Source organism: Melospiza melodia, chromosome 12 (assembly GCF_035770615.1).
Source record: "Melospiza melodia melodia isolate bMelMel2 chromosome 12, bMelMel2.pri, whole genome shotgun sequence".
Classification (NCBI taxonomy): Eukaryota; Metazoa; Chordata; class Aves; order Passeriformes; family Passerellidae; genus Melospiza; species Melospiza melodia.
The window spans coordinates 16,769,778-16,789,189 of record NC_086205.1 but is presented as its reverse complement, the minus strand read 5'-3'; the positions used below and the strand labels follow the sequence as shown (position 1 = coordinate 16,789,189).

Genomic DNA, 19,412 nt, shown 5'->3' with positions numbered 1-19,412 from the left:
GTTAATGGGAAGAATCTTGCTAGTTTTCTACTGGAGGGCTGTATGATCACACCACAGAATTTTGCAGCTCAGGTAAAGGTAAATCTCCATCTCCCAGTCTCATGTAGTTTTTATGCCCTATTTTTCCTACAAGGAAATAGAAGCTTATCCACTTCCAGCCAACGTGTTCCCAATACATACCCAGTAAAGCAGGAGAACACCAAGGTACTGAATTATGCTGTACAGTGCCATGTACTTGAACATGCAGAAGGAAGTGACAAGAGCAGCACGGCCTTCCCTGTGTGAAGACATAAAGTACAGCAATTAGGTGGTGGGTCTGTTCTGGTGCCAGTTCTCCCAAAAGGCTGGTGAAAAACAAGGCAGGTGTCACAAGCAGAGAGGCCTTTACCAGTATCTTGCTGGGAGGTGAAATAAAAGAATCTGACCTAAATAAAAGTAAAATCTTCACTTGCAGAGATCTTGTCTGATGAAATGGGCTTGATTCCTGTCACCTGTGTTCCGTAGACTACAATTTACCCCAGCAACTTTTTCTGCTGACATTAAGAGTGTAGGTAGCAAACTCTGTATGAGGGAAAACTTACAAAGCCAAGCAGCTGCTCATTGAGTTCAGAACTAACAAGTCTTTTCCTCCTACAGTGAACATACAATATCCAGCCAGGATAATGCTCTCTTCCTGGCTACTCAAACACCCCAGTATGAAAAATCAGGATCCTGGCATAATAGATGCCATATTTTACTAGCACAGGGTATCAGAGGTAGAACCTAAAATTCATTTACAGGTTGGCTGGCAGACATTTGATTCAGCTTTATGGACCATTGTTCTTGTTATTGCTTTTGCATTTAAAATATTTTTGATGACATAAAGCTCAACTGTAAATGTCTTCCTCTTGTGATAATTAATGTATCTTAAAGGAATTTCAGATAGGAACTAGGCAAATGGCAATTTCAAGGTGAAAGACTTTTTTAGATATGCATATTGTAACTTGATGGGAACACCCAAGGCTAATGTTTGAGAGGAGTGGGAGCTTCCTTCTTTATGAAATAGGCAAGAAAACCCCATGCTTACCTGATTAGCTCTGGAACACAGGCTATGCTGGGCATTCGGGATGTGAATGGTGAAGCCACAGACGCCTCCTGCTCCGACAGGGATATCCCTGCATGTGCCACTTTCAAAGCCTGAAAGTCACATTCCTCCTCAGAGCTCACCAGGAAGACACAGCATCTCACATGTCAGCCAAGCAGTGACCCGTTATTACAGGATGTGTTCTGGGACAGCAGTCCCTCTTCACTCCCTGGGTGTGCTCCACCCTGAGGGCTCCTCCAGTGAGATGCCAAGTCCGGGGAAAGAATGGGGATGAGAGCATGGGAAAGTTCATTTTCCACAGACCCCACAGCCATCCACTACCTGCTGCAAAAGACTCAAATAGTTCAGACTCAACCCAAACTTGTTTGGCTCTGCCTCCTTTTTTAGCACTTGTTTGTTCCCACACTTTATGCAGCTAGTCTGGGTTCTCTGCTTGCTCCCCCCGGGAGAATCTTCTGGTGGTTTTTTGTAAGGAAAATGAACCAGCCTTTGAGAAAACAAACTGCAAAAATCTCTGCCTAGGACAGCTCTTGCATGGTAAGGACCACACAGTGAGATCAGGTCTAAATCAATACTGGTGATAGTACAGCTGCTCTGTGAATAAGTGGTACACCCCATCTCCAGCATGTGCTCAGTTTGGAATATTCTACTGGCATTGCATTAATTTCTCATTTTTTAAATATACTGTAAAAAATTTCCCTTACCCCACAGTCATTGGCTCCATCTCCACACATGCCCACAAAGTAACTAAAAAATAAAGTGATAAGGCAAATGAGGAATCAGACCCTGCTCCATGTAAGTAATTTATGCAAGTCATACAAGATTTTTGTTAAAAGCCTTTCTAGAAAGTTAAAGCCTGTCTGGCCAGACAGCAGTTGAGATGCTCACAACTGCACACACCAGGTTGATAATCTGAAATGCTCAAATCTAAGGCTCACCTTGCTCTGGGACAAGTCCTAGGGCTAGCTATGTGAAATAAGGGTGAGGGTCTTCAAAAGACTTGGGAAACAGCTGAGCAACAGGAAACAAGATGCTTGTGGTTTAGAAATATATCTACCCCTCTCTCTCTCTTTATATTTATTTATTTATCTATTTCTATCACTGTGACTGCGAATAATCCAGACTGCCCTGACACATTTTCTAACCCATCACATTGAGCCAGCAGTAGCACAGTAAAAAGACAGCAAGCTCAGAGAAGTTGCAGTGCTGGGAGAGATTCTTATAAATCTTGAGGAAACAAGTGTCAATCCTTCAGGCCCAGAGAGAAGTAAAGATGAAGGATGATATGAACAAACAAAATCCAGGACCATGGAAGTATTTGATCTTTGGCAGGTTGCCAAACCAGAACTGAGTTCAGTGCCTCTTTTTTAACAGACTTTTGGAATTTAATTGCCAACTTGCAGATGTGTGAGGGTTTCAGTTTTGTGCAGTTCCATGAAACTCTATGCTAAACAAAAGCTAGCTCTTACTAGACTCTTTACAAGCCTTTAAATTCAACAAACACTTTCAAATTCATTAGGAACTTACTCCAGCTTTTGAAATTCTTCTACAAGACTGGATTTCTGACTAGGAGACATTCTAGCAAAAACTGTTCCATTCAGCAAGAGCTGTAAGGAGAAAAATAGGAAATTATTTCTTAAAAAACTTGAAGTAAGTGATTTCAGTAATCATCTGAATTAAAATCACCAAATAGCACATTTATAAACAACTGATTCTACACTCTGAAAGGAGGGAAAGGCTGATGATCAAAGGTAAAGGAGATCTTAATTAATATTTTGAAAAAGTAACAATGACAATAAGGACAAGAGACCTGGCATGCCATTTGAGTTACCTGATGAACACAGATTGCCAGGTAGGGAGTTATAAGAAGAGAATTTGTGAGAATTCATTATGGTCTGTCCATGGAACAGACAAGCTATGCTGAATTGCACCATGTGTAATATCACATTTTCTCCTGTTTTCCAAAACAGATCAGAGCCAGTGCTGTGCAAGGGGTAGGGATTTGGACATAAATGTTTCAAATTCTGTCCTCCCAACTTAAGGCATGCCTGCTTCTCTTATGTGCAGAGAAAAATACAGGGATTTTCAGATCCTTCCCCATATAATAATATCAGAGATTCATCTAGCCTATAAGTATTTCAGGGTTATAATTGTTCCCAAAGATATCCTGATACAGATCTCTTCAGCTAATTGTACCAGGACAATTCATATCTCCTGAATGGCAAGGGTATTCCAGTTACATAATCCAGATCTTACCTTTGGAAGTAAGTGCCTGAAATGGTGTGCTACAATTTGGTAAGATTTTCCACTCATGGCAAAGTGATACTGGCCTGATCCCAATGCCAGCCTGATTCCTGGCTCAGTCTGAGTGTCATCCTCCTATAAAATGAGACAGAATGAGTGCTGTGCCCAGGCCCTCAAAAGCTACTCGGCATTTACACAGACACTACTACAGACAAAGTAAAGGGCACACTGTGAAGAGGGTACTTCTGAAGGCTCTGGGAAACTTGGATTCAAGGCCTATGGCCTTTGATTGGATTTGTAAAGGGATTGAGGCATATAATGCCAGTAATTTCAGTGTTAACTGGGTTTTTGTTGCATGAGCTCTATCAAATGGATTGTTGCATTTGGTAGAATTCATGCAACAGTGCAGGTCTGGTGGGCTGCACTGGAAATGAGAGGGACTAAAGCCAGCAGATGTGCACCACATCTAAGGAAGTCTTTGTGCAGTGAAACACAAGGCAGAAGTTGCTCAGGCTGAGGAACCACTGCAGATATTCCCTGCCATCTGCCTGACTCTGTACTTGCCTGAGAAGGCTCAGCACCTTCAGACCAACTCTTCAGGGAGAAAGTAACTAATCTTTTCCCCAGCTTCTCTGTGGAGATGCTTGATGAAATAAATTTCTTAGCCTGGCTTGCCTATGATTCACTGTGTACATTCAATTTCTCAACAGTGGGTCTGTGTTTTAATTCTGCAGGTGTGGGAAGTGCTAACACTCTACCTGCTTGAACAGGGCTGGTTCATTCAATGCAGGTCCACAGATTTTAAGTCCACATCTATCTCATCAAATTTGTCTTGCAGGAAAAGCAAGCACTTAAACTGGCATCAGCTAAGCATGAGGGCTAGAGACAAATCTTTCTGATATTTCTGCAGAGCTGGTCTCAAACCCAGGTAGGCAGTTAGCAAAAATGTGTTCACAGGATAAAATGTTAGGAAGCAAGCTCTAGGGGAGCACATTTTTATAAATATCCCCTCTCATAAACACTCTTCTAGCACATATTCTGCTGGTGAATGGCAGTTCTCTGTTATACTACCATAAACCCACTCCTTGTTTAAAGCATTCCATCCTAGTTTGTTTTCCTGCTACACAAAACCAGCTTCTGATATGCTCACCAGGCTTCTGTAATCTTCAATTTTGTTTTCTTCTAGGGATTTCCAGGTTATAGATGCTGAAAAAGATCCAGGCCCTTCGTTTGCTTCCACAAGAATCACTCTGTGTGTTGGAGCTATCATGCCAGCATTTTTGGCAACTGTTATAGCTGTCTGAATGTTGTCCCCTATAAAAGTCAAAGGAAGTGTTATCAAAACATTTCTGCAGTGAGGAATTGTTTATTCACTAGCCTGAATTCTAAGTTTTCAAATATATCCAGAAGAATTATTAAAATTTCGGTGTTTGTGCATAAGAAAGTTTTTTATAAAGATTAAACCTTTGCAGATAAGGTTTGTCTCAATCAATAAACATATTTTCATTTGAAAAAGAAACATTTTGATCTGGACATGAAGTATTTTCATATTCAGCTCAAAGAAATCCATATGGGGAATGTGCTCCTAGATTATTTATTTCAAACAAAAACAGTAAGGGGTTCAGTGCTCTGTTGCTGCTGGTATCCTTGGTTCTCATTGATTGGCTTTGGTGTATGTGGGCTGAAAGGGGTGAGGCCCAAGTGTTTGGACAACGGAAAAACTTATTTTATCCAAACTCTGGTTTGGATTTGGGTAGAATAGCCCTTCAAGAAGAGAAAAAAAAAGATAGGCAGGCACTGGTAGGCATGAGTTAACAAATGTCAAAAGGTTTGGATATTTGTCCTGAGCATGCATGCCTTTTCAGGAGGCCCTATCACAAAGGGATCTTCCATGACAAGCCTTTATTAGAATCAGACATGCCCTGGTGAAGTTGCCAGGGACATCATGGTTCACCTTATGTCATTTTTAAAACACAGATCCTTCTTGGATTAAATATCCATGCCTTCCAACCAGTGGTGCTGACAACAGAAGACTTTTCACTTAAACATTGTTGGACTCCCTGTGTGGGTCAGTGACCAATGCACCTTTTTTAGATACCTGTGACCATAACACTCCTGATGCGGGCAGCGCTGAGCTCTTCCAGAACAGGCTTTGTGTCCCTCTTTAATCGATTCTCCATTATCAGCAGGCCCAGAAATGTCAGATCAGATTCTACCTCCTCCCTAACAGTTAAAAGAAGACAGATGGATTTAATTATTTATTTTCCCTTTATCACCATTGGATTTGGTGATAGCCAGTTATAACTATCAACCATCCCATCTAACTCAAAAGAATTAAAATAATTTGTCTATTTTCTGCAGACCCAGGATGTCTCTGTTTTGTGGAGCTATTTCAATACCAGCAGTGCTAATTCAGTACCAGAACCCTGAGTTTCCTGCAGGACTCCCAAACTGTGGTGGTCTGATTCAAAAAGTCCCTGCACTTCTCATTTGAGGACTGTACAACAAAGAAACATACCTTATTTAATATGTCTGCTCCTCTTGACAGTGAGAGCAAACAGCCTGTGGCAATTTGTTTTCCCCAATTTCCTCCAATTCTCTTTTCCCCTACATTTTTCTTTTCACCTGTGCTATTGCTTTTTTACAGTTGAACATATGTCGTTGAGAACAGAATTGAGTAGACACCCCACCCCTGAGTCATGAACTAGAGGTCTCTCAAGGACACAGGTTGACTCTGAAGAACCTGAAAAGAAGAAAAGCTTTCAAGCATTCATTTTAGACACCAAGGAGATGCCAAACACTTGCACGGCAGTCGGAATAGCTGAGTCAGGTGGTGCCTGAATGGTCACTGCTTTTCACAAGCTTTCTTCTTTTTCTTGGCAGCATAAACATCACACATGCTGTAACTGCATACGCAACTGCAAAATCTGGGCCATTTCACACACCTTTGCTCGTTGGGTGGAAAGGTCTGTTATGACACCTGTGGCAAGATTTCTGTAACCACTTGCACTCTACCTCAGTATCATCAGCCCTTTCAGCAAAGCAAAAAACCCTGTGAAAAAGAAAGTGAGTCTCATCTTGATTAGGACCTGTAGCTAGTAAAGACAGAGGACATCTCAGTACCTGCAGATATTTCAGAAGTGGTGATTCTGGAGTATCACATACAAAAGCAAAAGGCTTTTGGAAAAAACTATATGGATTCAAGTGAGAAGTGCTCCTTTGTAAAGCAGTTTTCACAAAATTAATACCACAAGCATAACAGAAGAGTTTGCTAACTTCAATAGAAACTAAACAGGGTAAAACTGAGAAAGCTAAATGAGTCAAGTAACAGAACAGCAGAAGACAGTTTGCTCTGGGCTTTGTGGTTTTCAAAACCCTAACCCTAGGCAGAGCAGTAAAAGCAGCCTTGGGCCGAGGCTGGTTCCAAGGAGAAAGCTGTGGAAGAAGCCATGTCTTGGCAGCTCTGTGCTCCCCTTGGCATCCCTTTTCCTGCCTTTGACTGAGTTGGAGATCACTACTGGGGGTCATCCACTTTCTTTGCTGAATTGAAGAGTGTGGGTAAGAAAAAAAATTTAAATACTTCTCTTCAGTTGAAAACATGGGTAAATCTGCAAGGAGACCAGTGCAAATGATGGAATGAAGAGGGGGCATGTGCTAGTGTTCAGAGTGTTAGAGACTCATGCTTCCTATGTTAATCCAGAGTTTTGAAATTGAATAAATACGTAAGGATTCTGTGCATGTGCCATAGGAGTGCCCTCTATCTTGTCCCAGGCCTATATCCAGATTTAAATCAGATTCCCACTGGCCTGAATCTAACAAAACTCTGTACTATGACTCTGCTCTTGGCAGGGGTGCTGTGGTGATGGTGCTTTGTGAGGCACCCCTGGCCCATGGCTGAAGGTGGCCAGGAGCTGTGTTTTTTATGGCTTACCTTGTCAGAGCAGCAGGTGGTTTCCCTGCCTGCAGAGATTTACAGGCCAGGCCAATGACCCGAAAGCCCTGGGCTGTGTAGAGCAGGAGCTTGCTTTCAAAGTTTGATGGGACTGTGCAAAAGAGGAAAACACTGTTTATCACAGCATTGAACTGCTTTCTAATGAAAGGAAGCTTTGTAGCATGGAAGGTTTATGTCCCAGAGGACCTGTAAACCTAGAGTCTACTGATAGGCCAAGCATGTCAAAGAAGGGAGTTTTTGTTCAAAGAAAGGAAATTTTGTTCAATAAGAAAATCTTTGCCTCTCCTTTATCACTTGGAACTTCGGTCCTAAACTGAAAAGACCTACCTTCTTCCAGGGTGTCATGAAGGATGTCTGCTTCTCTAGACGCCTTCCCAAGATTTGGAGAAAAAAACCTCACTTTTTTGAGGGAGGCGGAGCTGTAGACAACTTTTCCAAATATCTATTCTGACAGGGAGTGTACACCTTGTATAGGAGTTAGTAGTTACTTTTATCTCTTATCTCTCTCAAAATCCTTCTTTGTTGAGAAGGGCTGTGTGAGAGATTAGCCTTAGACTTGGAAGACAACAGAGACACTTTTCAGGCTTTAGTATAAAGCCTTAGACAGACATCTCATTTTGGCCTTCCATTTCATTGCACCATCCAAAGTCACTTATACATATCTTTTTCTAGGATGCATTTATAAATGTTTGTTACCTGTTTCTGCTCTGCACAGCATGGCCACTGTTTCAGGAGCCCCTTTTGTGAAGGCCTGTGTGTCCCCACCAATTTCCTGGGCAATCACAGACATTCTTTGCAAGGCTGAGGAAAATGGGAACTGATGTAAAATGGTAATTCCTTCCACAGGGGCCTAGGAGAAAAGCAAGTGGATTACATACTCTAGCAAGGATTTTAAACTCAGACTGAAGGATTTTAGGTCTGTCCTTTGGGCCATAGTAAGAAGCCAACCATGTATAATGGGCCAATTTGTCACACTTAGAAATGACTGGTACATAAAGATGAGATTAAATTTGGGCAGAAATATTTAGTAAAAACAGTAGGAAAAGTTTGTTGACAATTTTAGCAGACTACAAAATGTAATTTACTGAAAGGAATTTACTAGTCCTGTTTCTTTAATAAGACTCTGTCAGGTCTCACACTGGTCTTGCAAAGGGAAAATGGTTGTCAGAGAGTGTCCCACCAGTGTTTGTCACCAGTAAGGGTCTGAATCAGCCAGCAGACTCCACTGCATTCCCCACTCAGCTGAGTTCAGACTGAGTCTCAAGCCAAGAGGACAGGCATGTCCTGAGCTGGACAATCTCTAATCCAGCATCCCCCTGTTTCTGGTTTGAGCAGCAAGCTCCCCCAGGCGTCTGTAATCAGATAGAGCAAGGCAATCTCTCTGCAGGCAGTACAGGAAAGACTAAGTGGGGAAGAGCTCTCTTGGACAAGAACACCCAAGCTTTCCTACACTGAAAGGTAACCCTTACACTGATAGTCTAACTTGAACATGGATGTGACTCTTGCAAGTAACTTACAGTGGTGGCTTGAAGTCCAGGTCTAACAACAGTGGCATGTGCGGATCCTTGACCTTCATTCTGATGTCCGCTGGAATCATCTATCACCTGTGTATTGAAAGACAAAAATATTTCAGACTGAAACACCAGTACAGCTGAAAGGAACCTCAAGGATCCATTTAGAGCTTTTCCTTGTCTCTAAACAAGGTATCTTATTCATTCCTGGGAGGGGTCTGCCTGATGTTAAACTAAACACTTCCAATAATGGAAAATCCACAGCTTTTCTTAGCAATTAAGTAGAAAGCCTCACCAGGTTCACTAAGACACTGCTGTACCCTTGCACAGCAAATAGACAATGTCCTTTCACAGACAATAAATCCTTTATTCATTACAACAGAATTAAATAAAGGAAAATCTTTAGATATAACACAGACTCAATGAGAAAATAATACACAAGGATTTGTATTAATGTAGAAAGCACTGTTCTTGAAGTATTCCACAAATCATCTGGATTTTTGTATCATCACAACATGATTGTGAGGAACAAAAATATTTTTTCATTTCAAAAGAAACTCAATTATTCCTGTTTCACAGGCGTTATTTGACAGAATTCCTGAGTTTTTCATAACTGTAACAGATGTCGGGCTAAACCTGAGATGGCAAGGCGATCTCCCCACTGTTTGCACAACAATAAGTCACTGCTTTACCCAGTTAGTAGCCTCGAACATTTTCACATCCAATGGGTCTCCTTGGATCTTGCCTTCCCAAACAATTAATGAATGACAAACTGCCAGTGCTTTGAACACTGGGCCCCAAGGCAGGCTGTGGTCTGCAGGGAAACTGTGAATATTCTGAAAGCTAAAGCAAAAGAGAGCATAAAAGTTACTGCCAGAGAACACCAAACAACATAAGACTAATGGAAAAAAAATCCTAAATTGGAGGGCAGTTAAAATCTCATCCTGAGCCCAAACCACATGGGTGTTCTGGGGACTTTCCTCCCACATGAACTGCTTTTCATGCACCTATAAAGGCTGGGATACACATGCTCAAACCAGGTGTGTGATGCCTAGTTAGGGAATCCAATGGGATGGAGATAGGAACAGATTATTATAAAATATCTTCCTTGAGGCTTGTGCAAAGATTCTTTGAGTTCTGAAGCTGATATAAATTTGAGCAAGTCTGTGTATGCACATTTCTGGAAATGTAAATGGGCAAAATCAAGGTCACTGAAAGAACAGAGTGTCAGTCTTGTGGGTAAGAGTGACTTCCTGTCATAAAGGGTTGGGGTTACACTGCAGCTTTGAGATCTAAACCAGGTTTTCAACTGAACACTGTCTGCCCAGACACACAGTGCCAAATGCTGGCAACAGTGGCTGTATCTTTTCATCTGGAGCAGGACCCCTGGGATAAGGCAAACAATTCATTTTCCAGAGGATATGGAAAAGAAATTTAAAATCTAAACATGGGGAACTCCAACTGCTTAACTGTTTAACAATAACTGTCTTCCAGATTTGGTCCTTTGTCTAGTAGAAGAATCCAATCACTAAGCAAATTTAGATGCCATTGGTGTGTCAAGGAGCCTTACCAGTTTCTTTCAGAGGGCAGCAAGCCCCAAAGATCCAGGCCATCTTCTGTTAAGGTGCCAGTCTAAGTTAAAATGTACATTAAAGTTAACTTCTCACATAAGAGCTCCAATAGAAATGAAAAACAAGAATTATTTTAAGAAGTTACTGTTGAAAAAATACCGGCATGGTGCAGAGCAAAAGTGCTACCAGACAATTTCTAGATTACAAGAAAAAAAAGAAAATGCCACAGCTTCTGTTCAGACAAGAAGAACTGAAGTACAGAGCACTGGTAATTTTCTTTCTAAAATACAATGGAAATGCTCATCAAACCCCAGCCTCCCACTCCCAGCAAAGCTCCATCACCAATGAGGGCATAACCACCACACAGCCATTACTTTGTCAAAGCAGACAAGGTTCAGCTGTCCACACATGTTGATCCTCTGTGGGCTGATGCAAAAGATGCCCTTTTTCTTCAACCTCTGCTGGGTATAAATTATTCCTGTTGTCAAGGCAGCTGGCAGAGCTGGTGGGACAGCAATAGTGATAACATCCAAAGCCTTCTTCACCACTTCTCCTGTCTCCTCCTAACATAATAACAAGGACAGTTATCAGGAAGAGAGTGGCAAGAAGTGCTGCTTGCACTGAGCCCACTTCATTGCTCCTCCCCTCCTCTGCAGGTGCTCCAGGCTGTGCTGTTTTCTGCCCGTGGTTCACCACATATTCATCTCCATAAGAAATTAATAGGCTTGATTTAACCAGAGGCTTTAAAGCCTCATCACTGCTTAAGAGCAGCCTCCAGGCCTTCATCCATTCTCTATGCAAACAAACCTGCCAGGTTCACAGCCTCCTCCAAAACACATGTGTTCAAACATGCCAGCTAGATCATTGCACCCGCAGTCAAACCTATTTTCCCATGACACAGCACACAGGAATCTGCTATTTATATGGGCATTTGTCCAAATGCCTATAGGCACAGCTCTGGATTCCATGCTAAGGTGACAGGTGAGACATATGGGATGGTGCTGAAAATGAGGGCAGAATGTATGAGCTAATGATTTCTTCTGACCTTATGTTCTAGGAGTTGTGAAAGAAAATTGCTTTTACCTGCAGGAAGAGACATGGAAGTAACAGTTACCTTTGTAAAAGCAATCTATAATTTGGGAGCTTAGAGGTCAGTGTAAAACCGACTGCCAGGACGCTGAGTGTGGACACCGTTATTCTGGGCAGTTGATGGGAATGTTAAAGAATTGAATGCTTTTCAAATTGGGGTCCCAGGACTGAGACACTGCAAACTAAAGCACATTTGCAGTTCAGAATTATTGCAAACCATCATAGAGATCTACTATTACTACTTCTGAGCTTGGGACTTTGACCAAAAATCATGCTGTGTTTGATGTGCTGAATTTCTGTCATGTTCTGGTTCTCCCTTCATTGCTATTGTCTCAGACCACAGAACACACCAGTTTGATCATATATTGTATCTATTTTATGTTAGAATCAAGTACTTACCACCCACCTTTAGATAAACCCTCACAGAAGAGAAAGCATTTAGTACATCCTGTGATTCAGGCTTAAAAGATTGACAAGACAATTTCAGCAATTGAGATAGCATCAGCATGTATTTTACATATTACAATAGGGAAGTTAAATTAAAAGAAAAAAAAGGAAAAACTGCAAAGCAGACACAAGAATATGTTCTTAAACACACTTTGTTTGATATCCTAAGGGGTAATAATCTTCTGAGCCAACTGATTGTAGATTATGCCTCAGGAGAAAAATTATTCAAAAGCTGAATTACAGAATCAACCTTACAACTCATGACTTGGACTTTATATTGGCAGATAATTATCATGGCATGAAATGATTTCTTGAAAGCTTCTGAAAAAGTTCTAAATCAATTAGGATTTAAAATTTCCAGAACTACTGTTTACAGTGTATAACTGTTCTCCCATTGACTTTGATGCACGAGAATGAGTGAACTGTTTTAAAAGGGTTTCAGGTGAACCATTTCTCCTGCATTAATAACTCACCCCATTAAGTGCAAATACACACACTGTGTAGATCATTCCAATGGCTGCAAATGCTATGAGGCACATCAGGAACCGGAGGGCATCCCTGTACAGCTTGAAGTTCATGGGTTTAGGGTAGAGAATGGATCTCACCAGATCCCCCTTGGCTGTGTTGAAACCTGGAAAGACAAATCATTCCAAGGGGAAAATATTTTTTTAATTCTCTGCAAAGAATGAGGGGCTTCAAAATTATTCATAATTTCTGCAACTTATGAAAGAAGGCCCAGGTGTTTCATTTTAGTGTATGTGACCTTAGAAAGGAGTTATTTTTGTCTTAGCGGGGGAAAGATTTTTTTCCTATCTTCCTTAGGGGGAAGGATTTTTTCAATGTCTCAGAAGCAAAGCAAAATTCTTCTTTGTAATTATATGCTGGCAGTTTTTTAGAAGTTATGCCAAGCAAAAAGAAACAAAGCATAATAACTTAGCCCAGCCCAGAATAATGATTCTCCATCTGTCTGTTGTAAATATGGATTAGTGCCTTTAACTTAACGTGATTTGATACTTTGTCAGACTGTTCCAGTGGAAAAATCATGGAAGGAAAAGTGAACTCAAGTGTTGACTGACCAGTCTGCAGCACCACAGCTTTCACTACACCTCTGTCATCTGCCTTGGTCTGGATGACCTCTGTTCCACAGAAGAGGACATGTTTTCTGTAATCCTCTGCACAGTGCACTCTCCAGGGCTTCAAATTATCAGCTTGTGGTAGGTGGATCTTTGTTACTGGAATACTTTCTCCTAGGGAAGGTAAGTTCAGATGAGGAAAACTGCAGTACACTTAATAACAGCCTGCTGACTTTCAAATAAGTACCCAGACATCTAGATGGTAAGTTAAAGGTATTTACTAGAGAAACCAGTTCACAGAAATTTTATTTTTATATTTTGACATCTTCAGAGTGAATAGAGCTTAAAGCCTAGGAAATGAATAGACTGCTACAGAAAAGTTTTCCTCTGCATCAGTACAGCTTAACTTCAGTAAGTCTGAGAACTGAAAGCAGTCCAAGGACTCCAAACCCTGACTGTAGATGTAGAGGCTTGAAAAGAGGCCTGAACTGATATTGCATGACTACCTTTGAATGGCCACAAGTTGTTCACCTAATTTGAACCTCATGTGCAGGTCACTACACATTCCCTCAAGCAGATGGGAACATGATATCCCCTATTCTCCTTCTCTAGTAAAAGGAGAGCCTTGAGCTCAATGCTTGACAGGTGACAAATAGCCTATTTATGTCAGACAGTAAGGTGAAGGAGAAATGTTTTGTGACAGCTGAAGTTTTCTAAATGAAATATGTTTCTGGAATTTCTCATTTACATGAAATTTCAGAACTGTCAGTTTCAGTTTGATTCAGACCAAGACCAAATTTAAAGACAAGAAATGGAACTGTGACCTCCTCCTGCACCAAAAATCCTGCTTTCCAGTAACCTCTCCCACCTGGTATGTCCTCCACTGCTATCACAGGAATGTGAGACTAAGTGTCTGGAGGGCTAAACAGACACTCCACAGGAGACGTTGCAGCAATGAGACATCCAGTAAGTGACAGAAACCCCTGCAGCCAGAGTGGACCGTGGGCCCTGTGTAGGAACAACTTTGCTTCATATCCATTTTCTTCTCCTGTTCTGCTCACTCCTCTTCCCTGTTCGCTCTTTCCCTTCTAATCAGATCACCTCTTCCTAAATGTTGCACCCCATGAAGGTAGGAAAGGATAAATTGCCCTTCCTAAAGTCTTTAGACAATTAACAACAATTCAATCTCTATTATATGGAACCAAAAGAATCACCTTCTCAGCCAGCTATGGACTGTCTCACAGAAAGGGGTGTGCATGATAACTCTGTCTGTCCTGTGTCACTGGCTGAAGCCATGGGGGGGCAATGATGGTGTTCAGGTGGCAAACCTGGGAGGGATGGCTGTACCTGTCAGCATGCTTTCATTTACAGTGCACTGCCCGCTGACCAGGATGGCATCGCAAGGCAAAAGGGTTTTGCCCTCTTTCAAAATCAGCAAATCTCCAGGAACAAGATAGTGTGATTCCAACTCTTGGAAACCTGAAAATGAAAAGTAGTGCAAACTTTGTGCTTCATATATTTCTCTGTAGCAAGGGGGAAAAATACAAGGAACTAATTGCTAAATAGAATTCTTTGTAATGGCTGATAAACAAAGGAGCACAGCAGGACCTATGTATACAACCTCCAAGATTTAAGAAAAGCCTAGGCATCAGTTCCAATTGTAGAATTCCTCCTTATCTACCCAGGATCCCAACCACTGGTTACTGTTCCATTTCACTGACCTAACTGAAGAGCCTTGGATCTAAATTTTTTTATTTGACTTCATCTCTTTGGATTGTGCTCTAGAGACCTTTACAATGAACAGACTTTGCATGGAGCAATTAGGTGGCCTCACAGCCATTTAATGGGTATTTTGTTGGCTATGTCAGCACTGCTTTAAGAAAAATTACTTTGTTTTCCTGACAATTTTCATCTAAGGCTGCACTCAATTATTAATATGTTTGATATGCCACAACGCATTTCCAACTCAAATTAACTCTATGTGCAGAAGTGAGTTAATTGAGCTGAGAAACAGATGAAAACCACATTAGAATAAATCTGTTACTATACATGCTTTATGTAAATTGTTATAGAAACAAAGCACATTATAAAAAAGAAGTAAAGAGGAGTCACCTTCCTTATTTCTGCAGACAGTGACCATGATGCTGTTATGAGACTCAACCAGTTTGTGCAGTTTAATGGATTGCTATAAATTAAAGAAGAACAAACAAAATGTTACATCTTACTTACATGATGCAATTTGTCCACTAACAATCACTTCCTTCTGTTATTTGTGGTTATGAGAGCCTTCAGAAACTGGGCTCCAGCCCTACCAGGAACTAAACCACCAGAGAGAAAGAAATCCCCCACCCTAATTACAGAGAATGTAACAAAATGTTACCAGGTGAAGCACTGGAATGGGGAAGGGAGGATGTGGGTAAGGTACCACACAGAGATTATGATGACTAGGAGGCCAGGCCATTGCATCTGCTGCTACACAATGTCACAAGACTAAACCTCTGAGTAAGTCTTGTAGCTCTGTGTGCATGTTGTAGCATGCTGGCCTGTCCCAGACATTAAAAGTAAATCTGCCTTGTGGAAAATGTGAGGTGTCTCACCTTTCTAAGATCATATACGGTCAAAAATATTGAGAGGAGAGACATGAATATGATGGCAATAGCATACTCCATGTAATCTTCAGCAAACCACAGACACACACTGAACAGCTGGAACACGTAAAATGGATTTAGGACCTGTTTGGAGAGACAGCAGTGGTAAAGAGCTGGCCACATTTAAATGGCCCAAATATACTCAGATAGTCCAACCTGTTAGAAAACATCTGGAATAAAAGACATTAAGTATTGTGACTTCTAACTCCCTTAGTAATTTTCTCAGTAGTCATTTTAGTCTAATCAGATTGGACCATCTTCATCTGACCTAAGGGACAAATAATATGGACCAATAGGATATTACTTGGAATGTGAATGACTCAGTCCCATCCTTGTTTTGTTTGCTTCTTACAAGAAATGTAACAAAGGTGAGAGAAGAGCAGATTGTACTGTGAGCATGGAGCTCACATTCCATAAGCACACTACCACAAACATCCTGTTTAGGCCACCTATAGGCTGTTCCTCTTTGCAAGAGATATTGGTGCTTTGTGTGGTGCTGTGCCCAAAATTATGAGCTCATTGGAGCTCTCTGCAGCTATAGCTATGTACCAGCTACTGCTGTTCACTTAACCTCTGTTAATTAAGAGACAGCCATTGTCTGGAAGGTTTGATCTCCAGTGCAGCTTGGAAACCTCCAATGGCCCTCAGAAGGCAAACAGAATGAGCTCCCAGGACACAGATACATAGAAATACCAAGCAGACACACAGGTAAGGAGATGGAGGATAGGAAAAAGGGAGAATGAAGGAATTTATGATGATTTAATAGAACAGCTTTCAACAGGATTTGAAAAAGAAATGTGTTTGAAGAGTGAGTAGTGGGAAGTTAAATGAGATATAAAATCAATTATATGCACATATGGCCTCCCAAGCAGCTTAGAATAAAAGCAACAGAAATGCTTAACCTCTTTGATGAGTAGTTTCCAAATAGGGATCACTGGAACATCGATAGTGTTTGGCCCACAGATAACTCTCCTGTACGGGATAAAGATACATCACTCACAGATAAAATAGTGACAGTGTCACCTCCTCAAGAAAATACAAATTTCAGTAGTCCTGAGAGCATCTTTTGATCCCAGTTTAAAGGCTGGGAGTATATTTTTTCAAGAAAAGAAATTTAAATATCCCTACAGTGCTTACATCAGAAAAGATGGCTGTACCAGTGACATTTACTCATGCAGACAAGTGGTGCAACACAACTTATTAGGCAAATGTTTTCATCATACAAGAATTACTTTGAGAGACCATAAACAAAGGAATTCTGCATCTAAAACTAAATGATCCAAACCCAAATAATTTTGCAAAAAGTTAAGAATTATTGGAATGTAAGATTTGGCATGAGCTAAGGTCAGGAGATGGATTTTCAATATTCAATCAACTGAAGATTGTTTATTTCTTTGCTTCATAAATACATGTTCTGTAACTTCCTTAATAATACAGTAGTTTATGAGAATAAGTTCAATGACTAGAACTAGTTGATTTGGAGCTCCAGTGAAGAAGCAAACACACAACTTATCTGCACTCTTCCACAGAGACTTTCTCTTACTCCAAAGAAGAAGTGCTTAAAGTTAGTTACAGGACACAATTATTTCCTGATTGAGAACAATAACAAAGATGAATACTGAGATGCTTCAAAAACTTTGACAAGGAATAAACAACATTCTCTAGCCCTTTTCATTCAATATTTCCATGCATGGCTGTTTAATCTAAAATTACGTGCATATTAATAAATACACAAAAAACTCGTGGGAAGTGCACCAACAGATCAAATTTACATATCTTTGAAATCCATATGTTGAGTGTTCACATTTTACAATGATTACCTGACATTTTGTTCATTGCAGGTGAGACCAGAACCAAATTTATCATGTATAGCTGAGCAAGTGTAGTGATCTTCTAGAACTCTAAAATAGAAAGGGAGAATGTTCCTTAGGATGTTATTCACAAAGACACTTCACCTCTTCAGAGACTTGTGCAACCAGTGCAGTGAACTCACCCAACTTTCTGGAACTGTTTTGCACAGTCATTCCAGACATAGCGGATTTTTTGCACTTGGATAGTTTTCACCTGGAAAACAAGACAGGGACAACAAAGCATGCAACACAGGAAACAAAAATACTCTGAGACTTGCTCACAGAGCTCATATAGGCATCCTCACTGGGGTCAAGTACAGATCAGGGAAATTTTAACGGGGCAAGGATGGAGAGAAGACAGGATTGCATTCACTGACACCCTGGATGAATTATAGATTGGGATCCCAAATCTATAAATTGGGAACAGTGCAGGTTCCAAAAAGCTTTACAGATCTTTAGGTCAAGCAAGTACAAAGCAGTTTTCTTTCTGAAAAAAGGAATAATCTTCACTCTGATCTCACAGAATTAATGTAAGAGATCACTGATGCCATGGTGCCTCCACAAGCAGCTGAAAAAGCCAACAGCTTTCTTGTCTTCTGTCTAGTTTTGGGGAAAGCAGGGGCTTTGGGCTATTTCCAAGCATGGTGCTGAGTCTTTCAGCTAAACAGATGTGACAACAGACAAGAAAGGCCATCCCAGGATACTGAGTCACTGCTAATGTTAAGCCCTTGCAGAGCAGTTATCCATTAGGAACACACGCTGTCATTTATAACTTGCAAGAGGAGTCTGTCCTGTCTAGCACAACAATAACAAAGCCTATTAGAGATAATGGCACTTACTATCAGCTGGTAGAAGGCAGGGACATACACCTGTACACATGAGTGATAAAGAAATCAGCTCCAGGGAACTCTCCCTGCCCAAAGCAATAAGCATTATTATAGGCCAATGAAATCTAGACTCAGCTCATCCACCAACTCAAAATGGAGCTATAACCACAGTCATTAACTTAACAAGAGGTCTGAAGTTAGGATTTTATGCAATAGGAGCTGCAATATCTGCAATGCTAACAACTGGAGTGGAAGCAAGAGACTCAGCTCCCTGTCGGAAGAGGTCCTTGGACAGCTCTTGGCCACTACAGAACACTGTGCACTCAGGTAGCTTAAATGGAAAAAACACTTTGAAATTGAATTATAAGCAGGGGTTTTTGAACTGCTAGGGAAGGAATAAATTTTTTTTTATTTGCTGCTTTGCTGCTTTGAAATCTGGTCCTTTCTATCTAGATGTTTTGATTGATATGAAAGTGGTGTTCAAAGGACCTATTATTTGAGGCTATATTTGGCCTTTTTTTGTTACTAATTTGATCCTCAAAAGAATGTTACAGACAGACAGACCTGTCTCCACTTTTTTCATATTGTGCCAGTTGATTAAATAGTTGGCACTAAACTTTCCTATGTACATTAATATATGTCTACAGTAGAAATAGCAACAAGTTTTGCTCAGCTAAAGTTAGGTTTATATTGAAAATATTTACTTAAAATTGTTGTAGATATAAAAAGTAATTATAGTAAGTCATAAATTTATTTCCTGAAAGGGAAAATAGCTCTTTTCTGGATTCCTCAGTGCAGTGCTCTAGTATTGATAATCAAGAGCCAGATTTAGCAAATGTATCATTTTGCATTCCTATTGCTCACACAAACTTAATGTGTAATGCTGAGCAAAGCACATAGCTGAACTGTCTGGTACATGTTTTAGACATGGGTTAATTACATTGGATCGATCCATCTTCTACCTTCTCCCCAGTCTCAGCGATATCTCAAATCTATGGGACTGGCAGAGACCAGGATACATTTTTGCAAGAACTGTTAACAGTTAACCCGAATCCTGTCAGCTGTTCCTGACTCCTTCCTGATCCTGACTCCTGTTAACCCGACTCCAGCAAATGC

At 40.7% G+C, this 19,412-nt stretch overlaps 1 protein-coding gene across 1 annotated transcript in view; it reads right to left on the bottom strand.

The window, feature by feature from the left end:
• ATP13A4 (ATPase 13A4) overlaps positions 1 to 19,412 on the bottom strand; it is a 36,966-nt gene that overhangs the window by 6,770 nt on the left and 10,784 nt on the right. Inside the window, exons 4-24 of the mRNA XM_063167531.1 lie at positions 17,613 to 17,683; positions 17,440 to 17,520; positions 16,522 to 16,591; positions 15,569 to 15,703; positions 15,084 to 15,156; positions 14,319 to 14,450; positions 12,975 to 13,145; positions 12,372 to 12,529; positions 10,737 to 10,925; positions 10,362 to 10,423; positions 9,484 to 9,634; positions 8,798 to 8,884; positions 7,977 to 8,130; positions 7,260 to 7,371; positions 5,427 to 5,551; positions 4,479 to 4,642; positions 3,341 to 3,460; positions 2,612 to 2,691; positions 1,789 to 1,831; positions 1,067 to 1,176; positions 181 to 277 (exon numbers count right to left, since the gene is read on the bottom strand). Of these exons, the coding sequence (XP_063023601.1) occupies positions 181 to 277; positions 1,067 to 1,176; positions 1,789 to 1,831; positions 2,612 to 2,691; positions 3,341 to 3,460; positions 4,479 to 4,642; positions 5,427 to 5,551; positions 7,260 to 7,371; positions 7,977 to 8,130; positions 8,798 to 8,884; positions 9,484 to 9,634; positions 10,362 to 10,423; positions 10,737 to 10,925; positions 12,372 to 12,529; positions 12,975 to 13,145; positions 14,319 to 14,450; positions 15,084 to 15,156; positions 15,569 to 15,703; positions 16,522 to 16,591; positions 17,440 to 17,520; positions 17,613 to 17,683 (2,385 nt within the window). The remainder of the gene's footprint in view (positions 1 to 180; positions 278 to 1,066; positions 1,177 to 1,788; positions 1,832 to 2,611; positions 2,692 to 3,340; positions 3,461 to 4,478; positions 4,643 to 5,426; positions 5,552 to 7,259; positions 7,372 to 7,976; positions 8,131 to 8,797; positions 8,885 to 9,483; positions 9,635 to 10,361; positions 10,424 to 10,736; positions 10,926 to 12,371; positions 12,530 to 12,974; positions 13,146 to 14,318; positions 14,451 to 15,083; positions 15,157 to 15,568; positions 15,704 to 16,521; positions 16,592 to 17,439; positions 17,521 to 17,612; positions 17,684 to 19,412) is intronic.